This window comes from Tachysurus vachellii, chromosome 5 (genome assembly GCF_030014155.1).
Source record: "Tachysurus vachellii isolate PV-2020 chromosome 5, HZAU_Pvac_v1, whole genome shotgun sequence".
Taxonomy (NCBI): domain Eukaryota; kingdom Metazoa; phylum Chordata; class Actinopteri; order Siluriformes; family Bagridae; genus Tachysurus; species Tachysurus vachellii.
Genome location: NC_083464.1, coordinates 1,700,001 through 1,713,282, shown reverse-complemented (window position 1 = coordinate 1,713,282; position 13,282 = coordinate 1,700,001). Strand labels below are relative to the sequence as shown.

General features: G+C 40.3%; 1 protein-coding gene across 2 annotated transcripts in view; it reads right to left on the bottom strand.

Moving 5' to 3' along the window:
• Window positions 1-7,768: 7,768 nt before the first annotated feature.
• Window positions 7,769-13,282, bottom strand: part of zgc:163022 (putative ferric-chelate reductase 1) — a 15,854-nt gene continuing 10,340 nt past the window's right edge. Inside the window, exons 12-16 of one of the 2 annotated variants that reach the window (XM_060869486.1) lie at window positions 12,444-12,535; window positions 12,234-12,292; window positions 12,004-12,141; window positions 9,086-9,111; window positions 7,769-8,984 (exon numbers count right to left, since the gene is read on the bottom strand). In XM_060869486.1, the coding sequence (XP_060725469.1) occupies window positions 8,895-8,984; window positions 9,086-9,111; window positions 12,004-12,141; window positions 12,234-12,292; window positions 12,444-12,535 (405 nt within the window). In that variant the 3' untranslated portion in view covers window positions 7,769-8,894. The remainder of the gene's footprint in view (window positions 8,985-9,085; window positions 9,112-12,003; window positions 12,142-12,233; window positions 12,293-12,443; window positions 12,536-13,282) is intronic. The other variant, XM_060869487.1, reaches the window with a different exon arrangement.

Genomic DNA, 13,282 nt, shown 5'->3' with positions numbered 1-13,282 from the left:
TGAATAATTAGCAAGTTTTAATTTAAAGGATTAGAAGGAAAAATAGCTGCTTTGACAAACGTTATATAAACTCTTTTATAACGTCTTTTGTTTTAACAAGTGTGTTATCAAAACCCTTCAAATAAGAATAAAGATAATGTTGAACTGAGATTTTACAGCATGTTTAACTGCCAATTCTACATCATATCAAGTATGTGTCACTGTATGTACACGACAGAGACGAGGACGACGAATAGTGACATTAAAGATGTCGTTTTAATAATAAGGAGCAGGTAAATCACACATACATACAACGTAGTAAAGACGATAACCGACAATGAAAACAAAAAGAAAAAAAAAACAGATAACACTAGACATTTCGTCCCCCGTCCCCCCCTTTTTAAATGATGGCTACACCCCTGTGATCGATAATATTATAAACAGCAGCTACATTAATTCCTCTCCACTGCTTCTCTCTTTCTATCATCCCGAAGCATCCAGAAATTGTACCAGCTCCAATTGTCTTCCGTGCGATGAAGATTTTGGATCTCCACTGAGACGAGGGCGACTCTGTGAGGATCCTGAGACATCTACAGATCTACCAGCTCCAGTTAGACTCTGTGATACTAAAGAGGAGATGTGAACTCCATGTGGTCTTTTACACCAATACAACATTTATCAGACTGTATATTTATAATCACACCCCCAGTGTCACCCAGATGAGGATGAGGTTCCCCTTTGAGTCTGGTTCCTCTCAAGGTTCCTTCCTTTACCATCTAAGGGAGTTTTTCCTCCCCACAGTCACCTGAGTCACCTCAGACTTGTTCATTGGGGATAAATACATACACATTTAAATATATCTAATATTAATCTTGAATTTTGTATTATATTAATCTTTATATTATTCTTTATAATAACCTTTTGTTCTGTTTATGTTCTGTAAAGCTGCTTTAAGACAAAGTCAGTTGTTAAAAGCGCTACACAAATAAACTTGAACTGAATTGAATTAAATCTGCTAACAGTAGCTCTACCACAGCTTCCTGCCACTGATTATTTCACTAAAACTCAACCACACTGTGGTTTATTTTTTATGCAGTATTAAGCCAAGATTCCTAGTTTGACAAGAGATATATATTTGAAAATATGTACAATATTTTTCTTCCTAAGTGTCATGTATCTCTGGATTCTAAAGTCATGTGTATGTCTGACCTCTGCTGGACAAATGGTGTAATAGCATGCAGGTGTTTCAAGCACAGGACACAAGTCCTTATGTTTTAGATCTTCTGAAGATAGCAGGTCTCTCTCTTTTACACCTTATTCTACTTGAGAAACGTGACACGAAGCCCTTTCGTTCTTCACCTTAATGACCTCATTACTTCACTGCTGCTCATGTGGTAATGAGTCTCAGTGGGTTCATTTATAAAGATGTTTCTCCTGCATCGATTTAATCAGGTGGTAAAACTGCACAGAGATTCTTCTGAGAATCGTCACCTAAAGACCAATCAGATTAGACGAAGATTTGAATTCTGTGTTCTGATTGGTCAGAAGGTGTTGATTAGTTTTCTATAACAGCAGCTCTGACAGCACATCATAGCTTCATGTATCACTGTTCCACTGATCTTCTGTGTTATTAAATATAACTCTAGACTGATTTTAAAAAGTATGATGTCATTAAATATTAACTCTAAAATATGGGCTGATGATTTTCTTGTTATTGTTTACTGATGTAGAGTCTTCACACATTTTCTTGGTTTAAAGTCAAAAAGTTATGTTTAAATTATGTGTGTGTGTGTGTGTGTGTGTGTGTGTGTATGTGTGTGTGTGTGTGTGTGTGTGTGTGTGTGTGTGTGTGTGTGTATGTGTGTGTGTGTCTGTATGTGTGTGTGTATGTGTGTGTGTGTGTGTGTGTGTGTGTGTGTGTGTGTGTGTATGTGTGTGTGTGTGTGTATGTGTGTGTGTATGTGTGTGTGTGTGTGTGTGTGTTTTCACACAGTGCTTTAGGGACACACTGTGCACAGGAGCTGTGATTATGTGCTAATTAGATTGCTGCAAGCCGAGTGTGACGCTGCTTCGTATTTCCTTCAGTTACAAGTCCCTCTGGATGGTGTGTGTGGGCGAGACGTGAGGAATAACATTAATCACAAAAGTCACAGAGGAGAGGTTACCCGAGAAACTAGTCGAACGAAACAACACAATAACGACATCCAACATCATCTAATAATCATTCATTTATTAAATATGTTAACCCTTCACGTGCTGTTATTAACCCTTCACGTGCTGTTATTAACCCTTCACGTGCTGTTATTAACCCTTCGCGTCCTGTATTTCAGTTATCTCAGTTATTTGTCTTAAAGCAGATGATCCCTTCCTGTGTATAAATGTACACAGTAACACTGTGTACTCATGAGAGTTAGGACAGAAAGTCTGGACTCACTGATAATTCTGATGACTTCAGGGTTTCAGAGCTCACTCACTCACTCACTCACTCACTCACTCACTCACTCACTCACTCACTCACTCACTCATTCATTCATCTTCTACCACTTATCCGAACTACCTCGGGTCACGGGGAGCCTGTGCCTATCTCAGGCGTCAGCGGGCATCAAGGCAGGATACACAGTGGACGGAGTGCCAACCCATCACAGGGCACACACACACACACACACACACACTCTCATTCACTCACACAATCACACACTACGGACAATTTTCCAGAGATGCCAATCAACCTACCATGCATGTCTTTGGACCGGGGGAGGAAACCGTAGTACCCGGAGGAAACCCCCGAGGCACGGGGAGAACATGCAAACTCCACACACACAAGGTGGAGGCGGGAATCGACCCCCCAACCCTGGAGGTGTGAGGCGGACGTACTAACCACTAAGCCACCGTGACCCCCGGTTTCAGAGCTTCTTAATTTAATTAAATAACTTGAAAGAGCTCATTTCAGGACATTTCTGTGAATGTATTCATGCATTTAAAGAATCTTAATCATACTGGCAGAGTGGAAAGTACTTTATTATCACACAATATCGTTTAAAGGCACAGTGCACCATGTTTGAGAAATGCTTCATGAAAACTGAGTCGGGCCGACTAACAAAACAAACGTGCAGCCAATGAGCAGAAAGGGGCGTGTCTTGTCAATATGGGCGGAGAGAGTGTTCAGTGCGCATGTGTGACATTAGCAGAAAGCGGTTTTAACATTGACATGGAGGATAAAAACAAAGAAAGAAAGAGAAGAAAGGCTTACGATAAGGTAAGAAGTAGGACGTGTTAATATAGGATCAGCTTTCCAGCGCTGGAGAGAACTGAAGGAGCAGGAAGTTGGTCACATATTCACAGATTGGAGTTTCCTGAGTCAATAACTCCTGAGCTAAACGCTGTTACTACACAAATAACACCTCTTTTCTATCGTAGTAATGTAGAGACGCAGCTACAACCGTGTTTTGTGTAGTAACAGTGTTTAGCTCAGGAGTTATTGACTCGGGAAACTCCAATCTGTGAATATGTGACCAACTTTACTTAAGACGCCGAGGCGCTTTTTTCCTTCTCGATAGGTGAGTAACGTTGGTTTTGCTTTGTTACACAGAACTAATATATGTCTTTGTCCTTTACATGATTATGTTTGTGTGTCATTTTTGCTTGTTTGTTTATCTACAATCGTATTGTTCTTCCCTTCAGCTACGATAAAGACACATTTCTTTCCATTAATTGCCTGGGTTATGTATGTATGTGTGGGCGGAGCTATCAATACAGGGGTGGGACCCATTTGGGTTAGGGGCGTGTTTGTTTTGGTGATTTCAAATGTCAACATTGGCTTTCAAACATCCTGCACCTCACCTTTAAGTGTAAAAGCCTGAGTCTGTACGATTCTGTAAATGTTTCATTCTCTGCATTTATACAGGAATATTTGCTTAAATACCAAAAATGAAGAGATGTCATTTCATCCATCCATCCTTCCATCTATCTATCTATCTATTTTCTGCAGTGCCTCCTTCACATGGTTGGACCATATGGTGGACATAAAGGTAGCACCACATCACAGGGTACAAACACACAATCATTCACACACTACAGACATGTGTTTAAACTGCTGCTGATTTTGTCCAATCAGAATCCAGAATTCTTATCAGTTCTACAGAAGAGTATCTGATCTACAGAAGATAGGAGTGGAGGGGATGTGGTAATCTAGTGTTTAAGGTGCTGGACTACTGATCAAAGGTCATGAGTTTGAGTCCCAAGTCCACCGAGCTGCCCCTGCTGGGCCCCTGAGCAAGGCCCTTAACATCTCAATTGCCCAGTTGTATAAGTTGAAATATAATGTAAGACACTCTGGAGTCTGAACGCCAGACATGTAAAAGTCTACATGTTGTAGATCTTTCAGTGTGATCAAAGCACTGTAGTTTCTCCAGAATCACGTCATCATCTCTGGATTCATCTGGACACAAGACTCTGAAGTGTCCTGGATGTCTCTGTCTGTGCGACTGCAGTCTGGTCTCTGGTTTCTTCTCTCATCTTCATCTCATCATTTTTCTGGAGAAACTGATCATCCAGAAAGATTTACAGCAGTTTGAATAAGTTCATGTAGATTGATTTTCTTTTCAATCAGAAGAAAAGAAAGAAGCTACAAACATTGCTGTGACCAGCCGTGAGTCGTGAATGTTCTCAGATAGAAACATGTCTGTAATCTTCTCACTGGTCCTCAGATATCTCTCTGTCAGTAAAGTTGTTTGTTTAATGAGTTCATGGTCATATTAACTAATATACATTTGTCATGTTGGGTATCCACCACACCAGCAGAGGGCAGATATCTTCTCTGAGATATAAAATCTCTCCCTCATCTATTCCTCATGTTTCCTGTCAGTATTTTATATAAATCACGCAGAAACCAGCAAGAAGGTGAAAAGTTAATATCATTGTAAGTTCTGCACTTTTTGGTATCTCCTTGCCTGTTGTCCTGATCTCTGACCTTATATATAATCTGTATACTGAGGTCTGCCTGTGACCTTCAGCTCACCTTCCAATTAGATTTTAGATTTTAAACTTCAGCTCTTCACCCATGTTTTACCTTGAGCTCTAGTTTACTGGAATAAGCACATAATTCTGATTATACCACTGATTCTTCTTCAATATACCTAAACGGTCCTCACCAAGTTTCTCACAGAGTTCCTCACAGAGATCATAACAAAGTAAAAGAGTTCCTCACAGAGCTCCCCACAGAGTTCCTCACAGAGTTCCTCACAAAGTTCCCCACAGAGTTCCTCACAGAGTTCCCCACAGAGTTCCCCACAGAGTTCCTCACAGAGATCATAACAAAGTAAAAGAGTTCCTCACAGAGCTCCCCACAGAGTTCCTCACAGAGTTCCCCACAGAGTTCCTCACAGAGATCATAACAAAGTAAAAGAGTTCCTCACAGAGATCCTCACAGAGTTCCCCACAGAGCTCCTCACAGAGATCATAACAAAGTAAAAGAGTTCCTCACAGAGCTCCCCACAGAGTTCCCCACAGAGTTCCTCACAGAGTTCCTCACAGAGATCATAACAAAGTAAAAGAGTTCCCCACAGAGTTCCCCACAGAGTTCCTCACAGAGTTCCTCACACAGTTCTTTCCAGAGTTCCTTCCAGAGTTCCTCACAGAGATCCTTACAGATGTTACTTACAGAGTTCCCCACAGAGTTCCCCACAGAGTTTCTCACAGAGATCCTTCCAGAGTTCCTTCCAGAGTTCCTTCCAGAGTTCCCTACAGAGTTCCCCACAGAGTTCCCCACAGAGTTCCTCAAGCTCAGCTGATTTCCTTCATATTCTCACATGCATGATGATAAACATCTCTCTGAGCATGTTCCTGACTCAGAACTCCATTAAAGTCAGCACTTATAGCTAACTGGACTTTCATGAACACTTTTTCTTTGTAACTTTAAGAATAAATCTGTTTGTGATGAATGAGACTCACTGTTCTAACATCATTTCACAGAGTATTCAAGACCTGAGAAGTTTCCAGAACATTCTTCTAATCATCTGTCCAGCAGAAAAGAATACTGGGAGTCTTGAGACTATTTAGTTTTCTCTCCATCATTCGGACATGGTCCAGCCTCTTCATCAGCACTCAGATTTGTTTACCAGATCAGACAGATCAGACAGACAGTTCTGCGGTCTTTCTGTGTTTTGATGGTCTGTGAAACTTTATTACTCTTCATAATGAAATGTAGACAGTCTGCTCAGACACGCTGCTGCTTCTGTAGAAACTCATATTAAAGATAAAAATCATCCAGGCGAGATCAGACAGACGTCTCTGTGAAGATGATGCCATGCTTTCAGCATAGCAATGAGATCTGAGATGAAAAGATAAGTGTGCAGAGTCACTTCCTCGTTTTATTTCTGTCTGTGTGACCTCCACTGATCACGTAAAGTCTGAAACCTTTATTTATTCCATTTAAATCCAGACATTTTTCTCTCTTGTTATTTTTTAATTGCTTTTCAGGACCAAGTTTATTATTCCTGTTTTTGTTGGAAACATGAGGATACCTGAATGCATCAGACGCCCCATGTTTTTTTTTTTTCTATTCATTTATTTGTTTTTCTGCCTTGCTAGATTTTTTTGATGGATTTTTTACATTTTTTCAATTGAATTATATTTAATACATAACTCACCGTATAAAAATGACATTCAATTTTGTCTGAGTGTGTTACATGACTCATTTTATCCACAGAAATAAATAATTAATTTATCTGAGTGAGTGAGTCAGAGATGACGGTGGTGAGTCTGAGACGATCTCTGAGACAATATGAGGAAAAAAACAGACCAAGAGGAACCAGACTGAAAAGAGAACTTCATCCTCACCTGGGTGACACCAGAGAGTGGGATTATGCATCATTATAAGCACTGAGAGTGGGATTATGCATCATTATAAACACTGAGAGTAGGATTATAAATCATTATAAACACTGAGAGCGGGGTTATAAATCATTATAAACACTGAGAGCGGGATTATAAATCATTATAAACACTGAGAGCGGGATTATAAATCATTATAAACACTGAGAGCGGGATTATGCATCATTATAAACACTGAGAGAAGGATTATAAATCATTAGTAACATTGAGAGTGGGATTATAAATCATTATAAACACTGAGAGTGAGATTACAAATCACTATAAACACAGAGTGATATTATAAATCACTATAAACACTGAGGGTGGGATTATAAATCATTATAAACACTGAGAGTGGGGTTATAAATCATTATAAACACTGAGAGTGGGGTTATAAATCATTATAAACACTGAGAGCAGGATTATAAATCATAATAAACACTGAGAGAGGGATTATAAATCATTATAAACACTGAGAGTGGGGTTATAAATCATTATAAACACTGAGAGTGGGGTTATAAATCATTATAAACACTGAGAGCGGGATTATAAATCATTATAAACACTGAGAGCGGGATTATAAATCATTATAAACACTGAGAGCGGGATTATAAATCATTATAAACACTGAGAGTGGGATTATAAATCATTATAAACACTGAGAGTGGGATTATAAATCATTATAAACACTGAGAGAGGGATTATAAATCATTATAAACACTGAGAGTGGGATTATAAATCATTATAAACACTGAGTGCTAATTGTACAGCTAACTGTATTAACTGCAGTTTAAACACCTTGCTGTGGTTTATCATCTTTATCCAGGGGTCATATCAGGTCATGACTAGTTTCCTCATGTCTGTATCATTCATCACTCTCTCTGCATTACTGTTAATATAACAGACTATAGTCAAATGGTCATATTTGGAAAAGGTTTTAATATATTGATGATAAAAATAATAATCAGGTTACAGGATGACTATAAAACAGTTTTGTTCATAATATATGGATATGAATGCAGTTTATATCATAAAAATACAGAGATCTATTCCATACAGAAAAAGGTACAAATGCATGTACACCATTAGGAGAAAATAAAGAATACAATGTTATTTTACAGCCACTACATAGCTGGTTTGTTCCGAAGACGGTTGTGGTTTCGTTTTTATTCATTCATTCATCTTCTACGCTTATCCGAAATACCTCGGGTCACGGGGAGCCTGTACCTATATCAGGCGTCATCGGGCATCAAGGCAGGATACACCCTGGACGGAGTGCCAACCCATCACAGGGCACACACACACACACACACACACACACACACACACACACTCTCTCATTCACTCACGCAATCACACACTACGGACAATTTTCCAGAGATGCCAATCAACCTACCATGCATGTCTTTGGGGAGGAAACCGGAGTATTCGGAGGAAACCCCCGAGGCACGGGGAGAACATGCAAACTCCACACACACAAGGCGGAGGCGGGAATCGAACCCCCAACCCTGGAGGTGTGAGGCGAACGTGCTAACCACTAAGACACCGTGCCTCCGCTTTCGTTTTTATCAAAAATAAAAAGTGTTTGTGCAATAAAAATAACAAATATATCCGTTTTTAACTTTATGAGTTTTATATTACGATGCTAAAGATTTGTGTTCAGGCAATTAGTGATACACACACACACACACACACACACACACACACACACTTCTTTTTCCTGATACTGATCTTCAGTTAGTTCAGCTGGTGAGGTAATGACTGTTTATAGCTGCTGTAACGTTAGCGATAACAGGAACTCACTCAGTTCAAATGTTACTATAAAGGTATAAATACGATATAAGAAATGTTTTAAATGTGGGCAAGTTGTTGTGGTATAAGAGGAATGAAATATTTGGTAAGAGTAACTTCAGCACACAATCAGAGCAGAAGAATGATGCAGTTTAAAACATAATAAGAAGGTTTAAGTGTATTAATAAACCTGATTAAAAACATCCTGAGGTTCTAGTAAAAAAGGTTCAGAATTTCCGACATTTTTTCCATAATTATGCATTTCCGATTCCAGTCAGCAGAGCCACCAGGAACGCCAGGTTCCCCACGAAGAACACCATCAGCAGAAGGATTCCTGTTCCCACCTGATCCATGAGGAGGAAATAAAATAACACAAGAACCACTCAGATGAAAGCTCTTTAAATTTGAGAGGAAATAATGAAGTACAATGATTTCACACACTCACCCCACTGCCATCTCTTTCAGACACTTCTGAGGGAAAAACAATTAATATTAGTTCATAAATAATGTGTAAATGCATTCATTGTTTATTGATGTTTATTAATAAATACAATTAATTAAACTCAAATATTCACTTATTGTATATTATCTTCACAAAAAAACTTTCTGGGTTTTCTAATCTATTATATAGTTAGTGAGAAAATTGAAATTGGAGTTTACTAAGTGCTAAAATAAAATTGCTCTGACTTGATAGATAGATGATAGTCTGATGATCAGTGTCTGATGATCAGTGTCTGATGATCAGTGTCTGATGATCAGTGTCTGATGATCAGTGTCTGATGATGAGTGTGTGTCTTATGATGAGTGTCTTATGATGAGTGTCTGATGATCAGTGTCTAATGATCAGTGTCTGATGACAAGTGTGTCTTATGATGAGTGTCTGATGATCAGTGTCTGATGACAAGTGTGTGTCTTATGATGAGTGTCTTATGATCAGTGTCTGATGACAAGTGTGTGTCTTATGATGAGTGTCTGATGATCAGTGTCTGATGACAAGTGTGTGTCTTATGATGAGTGTCTGATGATCAGTGTCTGATGACAAGTGTGTGTCTTATGATGAGTGTCTGATGATCAGTGTCTGATGATCAGTGTATGTCTTATGATGAGTGTCTAATGATCAGTGTCTGATGATCAGTGTCTGATGATCAGTGTTTGATGATCAATGTCTGATGACGAGTGTGTGTCTGATGATGAGTGTCTGATGATCAGTGTCTGATGACGAGTGTGTGTCTGATGGTGAGTGTCTGATGATGAGTGTCTGATGATCAGTGTTTGATGATCAGTGTATGTCTTATGATGAGTGTCTAATGATCAGTGTCTGATGATCAGTGTCTGATGATCAGTGTTTGATGATCAATGTCTGATGACGAGTGTGTGTCTGATGATGAGTGTCTGATGATCAGTGTCTGATGACGAGTGTGTGTCTGATGGTGAGTGTCTGATGATGAGTGTCTGATGATCAGTGTTTGATGATCAGTGTCTGATGATCAGTGTCTGATGACAAGTGTGTGTCTGATGATGAGTGTCTGATGATCAGTGTCTGATGATCAATGTCTGATGACGAGTGTGTGTCTGATGATCAGTGTCTGATGACAAGTGTGTGTCTGATGATGAGTGTCTGATGATCAGTGTCTGATGATCAGTGTCTGATGATCAGTGTTTGATGATCAGTGTCTGATGATCAGTGTCTGATGACAAGTGTGTGTCTGATGATGAGTGTCTGATGATCAGTGTCTGATGATCAGTGTCTGATGACGAGTGTGTGTCTGATGATCAGTGTCTGATGACAAGTGTGTGTCTGATGATGAGTGTCTGATGATCAGTGTCTGATGATCAGTGTCTGATGATCAGTGTTTGATGATCAGTGTCTGATGATCAGTGTCTGATGACAAGTGTGTGTCTGATGATGAGTGTCTGATGATCAGTGTCTGATGATCAGTGTCTGATGACGAGTGTGTGTCTGATGATCAGTGTCTGATGAAACAAAGCGTACACATGCCCAGACAATCCACAGCCACTTTCATGTGATAGTGATGTCTCCCTCCCAGATGCGGAGATGTGGTAACCTAGTGGTTAAGGTGCTGTGGGACCTTACGGGAAGGAAGCTGTGAGTTCGATTCCCACGTCCACCAGGCTGCCACTGTTGGCCCTTAACCCTCAATTGCTCAGTTGTATAAAAATGAGATAAAATGTAAGTCTCTCGGGATAAGGCCGTCTGCTGAATGCTGTAAATGTAAAGGTAAAGATGCGCTGAATGACTTCTACGCTCGCTTTGAGGTGCAGAACAACGTACCCCCCCCACCCCCCCGCCCCCAATGATCAGGTCTATCCACGACTGACATGAGGAGAACTCTGAGCAGAGTTAACCCACAGAAGGCTGCTGGACCAGACAACATTCCTGGCAGGGTGTTCAGGGAATGTACAGAACAGCTAGTCTTCACTGACATCTTCAACATTACCCTGAGCAGTGCATGTTCCTACGTGCCACAAGACAACAACCAGCATTACCATCCAGAAGAAATCTACAGTGTCCTGGCTCTATGACTACCGTCCTGTCGCACTCAACGGCTCTCTTCATTTAGCCCTCACCTACCTGGACAATAAAGACACTTGCGTCTCTACTTCTTATGAAGGCTGAGAAAGGCACATCTCCCTCCCCCATCCTGACCATGTTATACAGAGGGACCACTGAGAGAACCCTGAGCAGCTGCATCACTGTCTGCTTTGTGAACTGCAACATCTCAGACCGCGAGACCCTGCAGCGGATAGTGAGGACATCTGAGAAGATCATTAGAGTCTTTCTTCCCTCTATCATGGACATTTACGCCACACGCTGCATCCGCAAAGCCGACAGCATTGTGGACCTCACACTCACACACTCTTCACCTCACACACACACCTCACACACACTCTTCACCCCACACACACCTCACACACACTCTTCACCCTCCTGCCATCTGGAAAAAGGTACCATAGGATTTGGGCCTCATGACCAGACTTTTTTACACAAGCCATCAGACTCAATAACTGAACTGTACCAAGCACAATACACTCACACACACACACACACACACACACACACACACTCGCACACACGCACACATGCACAATAAACTGTACGGACTGCAATGACTTCTGCACACCTGTTCCTCATGTGTTAATTGTTGTTAGTATTTAGTCGAGCCACGTTGCCTTGAGCAGTACGGAATCTTCTGATGTTGTCATTATGTCTTATGTCATCTGTTGTCCAGTCTGTGTCCTAGTCTCTGTCCCTGTTTCATGTTTTTTATTTAATAAACCTAGTATATTTTTACGCTATCCTGCATTTGGGTCTGTTTTTATCCCCGCGTCACTGACACTTACCTTTTTGTCTGAATCTGTGGTATATATCCTGACAGAGGAAGAGCAGCACTTCCCAGGCCACGAAGCCCCCCATCACCTTCGGCAGCCACTGAGACTCTGAGCTGTCGACCAGCAGCAGACCGGTGAAGATCGCAGCCACTGAGCACCAAACAGAGTGACGTAATCATCTCAGGTCAGTGTTAGTGTACAGAGACAAAAGCATTTAGAAAAGAAAAGTGTAGTGTTCTTACCTGCTAACACTTTAATGACTAATGCGTTGATGCCATGAACCCAGTTAAAGATAAATCTCCTACAGAAAAAAAATAATGACGTCATCTCTCTCTCTCTCTCTCTCTCTCTCTCTCTCACACACACACACACACACACAAACACACACACTCTCTCTCTCTCTCTCTCTCTCTCTCTCTCTCTCTCTCTCTCTCTCTCGCTCGCTCTCTCACCTCTTGTCCTGTGGTGAGCAGCGGAACATGGCAACGATTGGCTGAGCAAGACTGAGGATCATCACCAGACAGCCCAGGACTGGATGAGCTCCCTAAACACACACAAACACGCACACACACACACACACACACACACACACACACAAACACACACTCAAATATGTGGTGTGTATTGTATAGTGCCTAAAATGTAATATATACTGTAGTGTATTGTGTAGTGTGTAACATATTGTGTAGTGTGTAATATATCGTGTAGTGTGTAGTGTGTAATATATTGTGTAGTGTGTAGTGTGTAATATATTGTGTAGTGTGTAATATATTGTGTAGTGTGTAGTGTGTAATGTATTGAGTAGTGTGGAATATATTGTGTAGTGTCTAGTGTGTAATATATTGCGTAGTGTGTAGTGTGTAGTGTGTAATATATTGTGAAGTGTGTAGTGTGTAATGTATTGAGTAGTGTGTAGTGTGTAATATATTGTGAAGTGTGTAGTGTGTAATGTATTGAGTAGTGTGTAGTGTGTAATATATTGTGAAGTGTGTAGTGTGTAATGTATTGAGTAGTGTGTAGTGTGTAATATATTCTGTAGTGTCTAGTGTGTAATATATTGCTTAGTGTGTAATGTGTAATATATTGTGAAGTGTGTAGTGTGTAATGTATTGAGTAGTGTGTAGTGTGTAATATATTGTGTAGTGTCTAGTGTATAATATATTGTGTAGTGTGTAGTGTGTAATATATTGTGTAGTGTGTAGTGTATAATGTATTGTGTAGTGTGTAATACATTGTGTAGTGTGTAGTGTGTAATATATTGTGTAGTGTCTAGTGTGTAATATATTGTGTA